The following is a 7,534-nucleotide window of genomic DNA, read 5'->3' on the forward strand; positions in this document are numbered from 1 at the left end:
CACGAATGGAATCAAGTACCAGCAAAACACAACAGCTCTTGCGAAAATAGACTGAAAACTATTTTGCTTGTTGCTCCTCCTCTGCGCGATTTGTTGTCACACTCGATATTTCGCCTAGAGTTTGCAATTGCAGATCAATATCCAGCCACACTTCATTCAATTTTGCGTCTTCATCCACTACTTTCAATGCTGCGTTGAGTTCTTGCAGAATATCGCGGACCTACACAAGGATCAAGGTGTTACAAATTAGTTCCCAGTCAATTCCCTTAGCTTCACATCGATGTAAACTTACGTATCCCAGGTGAACCGGCAGATCACGTCCTACATTGCGGTCTTCTGGATGTTCTCTTTTTCTGAGAAAGTCACTTGCCTTGGCGTACAAGAGCTCGCGAAACTCTAAGTAATTAATGCCGGCGTTCGCCAGCATAACCAGTTGGCACTGCTCAACAAACTCGCGTCCGACAAGCCCCATCTCTTTTAGGTCTTCCAGCTCAAGCTCTACAGCAGAGTACTCACGCTTCAAGAAGCCCCACAACTCGCGGACGTTGTACCCGTTAAACCAGTTGTGGTTGATCGAGATTGTGTCCTCAAGGTTTTCGACTTGATGGTACCATCCGCTAGGGACGAAAACGGCGTCACCCGTTTCTTGGATGGCATACATTGGCTTTGCTTCGTGGAATTGAGGATATTGCTCCTTGTCGATATTTGCGACTGTCACGTCGGGGACGACAAAACGGCCGAAGCGATCTTTTAGTTTGGGTTCCTAATCCGCAAAACAACGTTAGATGCTATTGGGAAAATGACATGGAGAAAGTTTGAGCGTACGTCATCGGGGTGGTAGAAGATCCACTTTTTGCGGCCGCAAACGTTTACCGACCAGCTGAAGGATGATACAAGCTAATTAGATACTTAAAAAGTATCTTGGACCAAAGACGATCATAAATCCATACCTGTATGAACGAAATACATCATGGTGTAGCGGTGTCCAACTTCCAGTGGGGCCTAATCAATGCAATGCACCCAACATAAATGTGTAGGGTCGGGTACACTGGACGTGTCGGCAAAAACTCACCAAGATACACGAATCGATAATCGCTTTCGCTCTTCTCTTTGTGGTCCCACCACCTAATTGGCATATCAAACTTGTTAGTCCCCTTCTCATTCCTGCGACCGAAAGTGCTCCAGCATTATGAATAATCCTACCAATTCAACCAGTCGTCCTTGAAAAGCGGTGGCGTTCTGCAATCATCGACAGCAAGCCGCGCCATTATAACTTGTTAGCAACAACTTGTATTCCGCCAACTTACACGTAAATTTCGTGGCCGAAGGCGTGGACGAAATGCCAATCCTTGAGGTACTTCTTTCCCGCCGTTCCGTTCTCGATCAGGTCCAAATATTCCTCTTCACCACATCAACATCCTGCTATCAGTCACAGTCGCGCTCTCAATTGATGCAGCCAGCTCCTCACCGAGTCTCATTGTCCATCGATCCTCCGCTCCGTACTCCGCCACATCGCCACTCACCACCTTATTGATGCACAACATACTGCCCTTTAGGTATTCCAAAGTACGCCTAATAATTGGCTTCACTTCCTACTGGTGCCAACGCAGCGCCGTAGTGCTCCTTCAGATACTTAAAGTTGATTTTTCGGCCATCACGCCACTGCATCGCTTTGGGAAACCATGTATCCGTGACGTTTCGCAGCAACACGGGCCGGTTTGGCGCCATATAGCGGGCGCAAAATTCCTCGTAGCTCAACGTCGTTGCGTCCTCCACGTCCATCGCTCGATCAATTGCGTGGCCTTATCGGAATCAGAATAGGAGCAAACTCGGGATCAGAGGCATAACCATTTTTGACAATAATTGTTTTCAGCACCAAAATCAATTATTGTGGTTCAACAATATTTTACGATTCTAATTGACGGAATCAGAAGTGTTTCCGAAACGTCTGTCTGCTTTTTGTTTTTTGTTGAACGCGTTGGCTGTACACTCCGCGCCAAGATATTACGGCCACACACATTTTCCCCGGTAACTCCGTCAATTTTACGAGTTACGCCACGCTATTGAGATATGTTACTTGCACTGTAAAACACTTCGGAGGCTTGTTTTAACGTCTGGGAAAGTGCAGTTTAAGATAGGGCTGGCATACAAGTGACCATTTTCAACACTGCGACCAATATACGGCCACCTATGAATCTTTACTAAAATCAAGTCAACCAGAGTGATGGTCAAAGTAACAGCTGCTTTAGTAATGGGTTTTGCTACCATGCTTCTTAATGCATTCCTTGCATCGGCGAGGCGTGGATTCGATCAAGCTTGCAAGCACGTTCATCTCAATTGCATTCCACGCTTCGTAAAGAGCCACCGTCAAGTCAGCCACGGAGTTAAACTGTTTTCCATTCGCATACACAGTACGAGTCATAATTGCCGATAGGTTTTCGATGGGGTTGATGTCGGGAGAGCGCGCAGGCCAAGGAAGAACACGGAGCTCCTGCTCAGCGAAAAACTCCTTCGTTCTATAGGACCGATGAATAGACGCACCGTTTTGTTGGTATGTGAAGTCCCTGCCATAGTGCAATTGAGCGAACGGCAAGAGGAATTCGGACACAGTGTGGACGTAGTCGTCCGAGTTATGCTTGCCGCCAACTTGGTCTTGCCGACGACACCAAAGCCCGCCCGCACCATGACCGAATCCCTCCCCCCTCTTGTCGGCGCTTTGTCTGTCGAGGAGGCCGCCGCAAATTGCACCAGTAGCTTTTAAACCCATCCGGCCCGTCGAGATTCCATTTCTTCTCGTCGTAGAAGATAATGGAATCCCAGGACCGAAGAGGGTCCTTGTTCATCAGCATATCTCAGGCCCACTCCTCCCTGGCCTTCTTGTCCTCGGTAGACAATGGCAACGTGCTGTCCATCTTCGTATACACGAGCCAACTAACACCAGCAAGCGTCCGCTGGATTGTACGCACCGATACCGCCAGCTTCAGCTCTACCTTGAGCTGCCTGGCCGATAGAAGTCCCTTCCACGCCGTCCGGACCAGGAGGCGGAGATCACGATCAGAAAACGAAGCTACAGGGCCCGGCTTCTGACGCTCGTCCTGCTCTACGTAGAGCGCTCGATGAACAGCGTCCCTTGAGCGTTTCACATGGCGTGCGATCTTCCTTATGCTAAATCCTGCCTCGTAAAGACCGAGGATCCTTCCTCGCTCAATGTCCGTTAGTGGCGGCTCCTTTCCCATCAAATGCAGAATGGTACGAGCTGCGGTGCGACACTAACTGCGGTGCGACTCGCGGTCTAAGAAAATCACTGGTTATAGTTGCAGGTTTCATGATTTTGACCATCACTCTGGTTGACTTGATTTTAGTAAAGATTCATAGGTGGCCGTATATTGGTCGCAGTGTTGAAAATGGTCACTTGTATGCCAGCCCTATCTTAAACTGCACTTTCCCAGACGTTAAAACAAGCCTCCGAAGTGTTTTACAATGCAAGTAACATATCTCAATAGCGTGGCGTAACTCGTAAAATTGACGGAGTTACCGGGGAAAATGTGTGTGGCCGTAATATCTTGGCGCGGAGTGTATTGCCATCATCTTATGCTCAGTGCCCTGAGTTAGGGTATTTCCTCTTACAAGTGCTTTCTTGAGACTCGTCCATTTCGGACCGCTACACTTAGAGTTTAAATGTTGACCCAAAATGAGCGAGCTCAGATCACTTTTTCCAAAACAACTAGCTTTCTTGAGAATCAGCCATTTCGGATCACTACGTTTAGAAATTGTAAGTCTCAAAGAAAGTGTTTTCCGGCTTAAGAAAGTGTTTTAGTTTTTAGTGGTAATGGCGATCGTGCCGCCAGAAGGACCAACGCTGCAAATTAGCAGACGAAAGCTTTCTGAAGCTGACATCACAGCGATTCTTCGCGACACTGAGCTTTTGACGCTCACTCAAGGTAGGTACACCGGCAACCCCGACGTGGTAGCAATAGCAGCTAAGCACCGATGCGGGAAAACCGATGTGGGTGACGTGCTCGCCGGTAAAAGGAGGGCTGGGCGCTCTCACCGTCTCCGCGTCCACACGCCAGAAGATATGGCCGCCAGAACGCAGAGCCTGCCGGCGAGCCTCAGCTTCCGGCAACAGGCCAATCGGCTTCAGATTCCGAGAATACCGTTTGGGCGCCTCATGAAGCAGCTAGCTGAGGCTGGGCAGGTACGCAAGGAATCAGAGTAGGGCATAGATGGTCTACTAGATAGAGATACTTCTCAAATAGAAGAAGAGACGCGTATCACCATTTCGAGCGCAAGTCGCGCTATAAGGGCAGAGTTTCTGGAACGACTACGCGATGGCATGGTGACCCAAGTGTGCTTGCTTTTTACATTACAACCGATATCAACTTCTGCAAGGCGCTTATCGAGATGCACCAGCAAAAGAAGTCGGCATCGGTTATCTTCGACAGGACTTGGGCGCGCTCGTGCGAAATGGGCACAATTTTGCATAGCTATGCTGATTGCTGCTGGTATTATCTAATTTCTTATTTAAAAATATTTTTTTTACTAACTTGTTTTAGAAGTTCCTGTCCTTCACAGCAGAACCAAGATGATGCACCTTAAAGTAGTGACTATCACTTGTCCGACTTCTCTATTCTCTATGACAGGCAGTGGATCTAACTAGCGCTGCCTGAGACAAGAACAACGAAATTCTGGTCCAGGATGCGAAGCTGACAGCCAGGGAACCCGAAAATATCATTTATACCTATTTTTTGACGTGCGCCAATAAATAGCGTAAGGAAAAGCCCCGCTAGTAGAAATAAATAACTGAAGTTTGAACATAACACTAATACATTATCAGTGCAATTATTGTGCATGTTCACCACATCCTACCTAGATGCAACCGTCGACGGTAGTAACGTCCCAGTACTTATGATTGACCTTGAGAAACAAGATCATCTCGAGTGTCAGCGGAGGCGGTTGCGCTCGTAGCGTAATACCATCCGGGCCGTGCTAAACAAACGCTCGACGATGTTTGATGTCGGTGGGATTGCACCGAGCAAGACGTATGCGCTTGGTGCATCGTTCGCCTTGCGCCGTTTTAAAATTCGATCAGCGAAACCGACTTTAGTCGGTTCCTCCTGATGAACCGAAGAGGAGCACGGCGGAGAAATGGTTGCAGCGATGACCTCTCTGCACGAGTCAGCTTTTTAACTTGCGATCCCAGCACTTTCACGACACCCGACTCAAAGTCCGGTGAATGCACAATTTCAGCATTTGGTGCTGCAAACATGGACACAAAATATAAATAAATAAAAAAATAAAAATCAATTTTCCATCTTGTTGTAGACGTACCGAGATAGTCGTCAAATGATGGCATGACCTCCAACAGACCGTTGAGCAGGTCTCGCGCGTCCAGCAAATTCAAATCTTCACACTGCAACTTCATGGCGACGGACTGAGCATCGGACAGCTTGACGAGAAGTGTCTTGAGCTTGCGGTTCGCCGCCGGCGATGGCATCTCCTCGGCCAGCTCTTCGTCGTCCGCGCTGATATACTCGCGGAGCTCGAAGTAGCGAGCCAGCATCGTGTACGTTGATCCCCACCGTGTGTTCTGACGTAGTTTTGGCCGGAGAGGGGTCTTCAGTCTGTAATACAAGAAAGAAGCGTTAAAAATCTAATAAATATAATTAATATTTGTATACAAAAGGATGGATATATATAATTTACATACCTCAATTTAGCAGCTTGGGTGATTGTCCGCAGGCGCTTCATGAGGGACTGGACCTGCTCCAGCTCCTTCTCGTAGGGCTCCAGAAAACGCCGGACAGCCAAATTGAGGCGATGACTGGCGCAGCCGACAAGCGGTACGCCCATCAACCTGGCTAGCCGTCTGTTTACTGCACAATTATCCCCTACCAAAAATATGACATTAGAGAGGTCCTTACCGAAAAACGGTAGAAACGACGCCAAAGCAGAGATGTGGCTTTCGGCGTTGAGCCGGTCATCCGGCCCGTTGATAATTGAAGCCATAGAGAGCAGGGGGCAGTGGCGAACCCCGTCCTTGTCGTAGCACGCGTGCACTGCAAGGTAGTGTTCGCTGCCGTGAGTCCATCCGTCCAGAATTGCCCCAAACCGCTCCGGGAGCTCGCCGCCGATGCTCCGCTCGACCGCTTTTGTGACGCTCTCCATGTCGCGTGTTATGGTCTCTTCACACACGGTCGCCAAATTGGTGTACCTTACATAGAAATAATTATTTAGAAAATAATTAATTGGAATCAGTAAGAACGGTACAGTACCCTCGCTAATTACGTACCGCCTTGTAGACTCCATCTCCACGAAGGAGAGAGGGATGTTTCCTTTGACGATCCACTCGAGCCATGTGTGCCGATTAGATGCCTTTTGACGCACCCAAGGAAGTAGCATCCCCGTGGCAGCGGTGCTGGCGGCCTCCATCTCGACCTCAAAGTTACCGTGGTCGGACTTAACGTGGGACACCAGATTGGTGTACCCAGTTTTGGGTGCATGCTTCCGTGTCTTGCCACAGGCCTTGCAGACTTGCAGGCCAGTGGGGTCCCCGTCCTCGGTAAGATCTTAAAGTAGAAGCAGGCGATCTGCTTCGGCGTGAACTTACTCTTCGAGCGTGGCGTGGCGACAAGGGCATCAGACATGACGGTTGCGGTTAAGGTAGATTGGTAAATTTGCAAATTGCAGAATGAACATGAAAACAAGCTACAGAGCTACTAGAATCCTCAGAACCAACCACCCAACCACTGGTTCCAGTTGCCTGAGCAAAATAAATAGTGTGTCGCCGTACACAAAATTCGGAAATACGTATCCGGCATGTGTGCCACACCGAAATAAATTATTTATGGCAAAAATATAAATATATATTTTTCGTGTTCGCTGTTTGTCGCGTTTGTGATGTTTTGGTTTGCTACCTAACGTCTCAATGGAAAGTTCTACCGCGGCGTCGCCCCCCCACCCCCACCCTCTTCATTCATTGTTTCGTCTCCAAGTGTCCGTGTTCCGAAGCTTAATAAAGCCCCCAAGTCCCCACACAAATCTCTTCCATGCCTAACCTTCTGAAGGATCTCGTCTCGATGGTGTCACCATTGCGTCCTCCATGTCGATCAATTGGGTTGCCTTATCGGAATCAGAATAAGGGCAAAGTCGGAATCAGAGACTCAGAAAGCATAACCATTTTTGACAATAATTGTTTTCAGCACCAAAAACAATTATGCTGGTTCAACAATATTTAAGATTTTACCGGGTCGGATTCGGTAGGGCATCACAGACATTATATCGTTCCAGAATTTTGACATTTAAAGTAACATTAAGAGACCTTCAAGGAACAATTCTCCTGAACTTGTATGCGTCACTCTATTGATTTGTGTCAAAACTTCTGCGTTTTGTTCTGCTTCTGACGTTCATGTAGCCAAAAATGCTTCTATACAAACCGCTATATTAGGGGGCAATCAACAGTTGTTACGAATTTGTCTGCGTCTGGCGCAGAAACTACTCAACAGACTTCGTTAACCTCACCAAAAGCATTAAT

At 48.0% G+C, this 7,534-nt stretch overlaps 2 protein-coding genes across 2 annotated transcripts; one reads left to right on the forward strand and one right to left on the reverse strand.

Moving 5' to 3' along the window:
* Window positions 1–58: 58 nt before the first annotated feature.
* On the reverse strand, window positions 59–1,782 carry PPTG_04957 (hypothetical protein; the record flags this gene model as incomplete). The annotated part of the gene is made up of 9 exons (XM_008897306.1): window positions 59–220; window positions 293–763; window positions 826–880; window positions 951–1,002; window positions 1,073–1,125; window positions 1,204–1,239; window positions 1,308–1,401; window positions 1,469–1,526; window positions 1,597–1,782. 9 exons carry the CDS (start codon window positions 1,780–1,782, stop codon window positions 59–61), a joined length of 1,167 nt encoding a protein of 388 aa, XP_008895554.1.
* A 2,047-nt stretch (window positions 1,783–3,829) lies between these two features.
* On the forward strand, window positions 3,830–4,219 carry PPTG_21485 (hypothetical protein; the record flags this gene model as incomplete). Its single annotated transcript, XM_008897496.1, has 1 exon — window positions 3,830–4,219. The coding sequence occupies one exon, from the start codon at window positions 3,830–3,832 to the stop codon at window positions 4,217–4,219; it is 390 nt and encodes a 129-aa protein (XP_008895744.1).
* Window positions 4,220–7,534: the final 3,315 nt, after the last annotated feature.

This window comes from Phytophthora parasitica (genome assembly GCF_000247585.1).
Source record: "Phytophthora parasitica INRA-310 unplaced genomic scaffold supercont2.5, whole genome shotgun sequence".
Taxonomy (NCBI): Eukaryota; Oomycota; class Peronosporomycetes; order Peronosporales; family Peronosporaceae; genus Phytophthora; species Phytophthora nicotianae.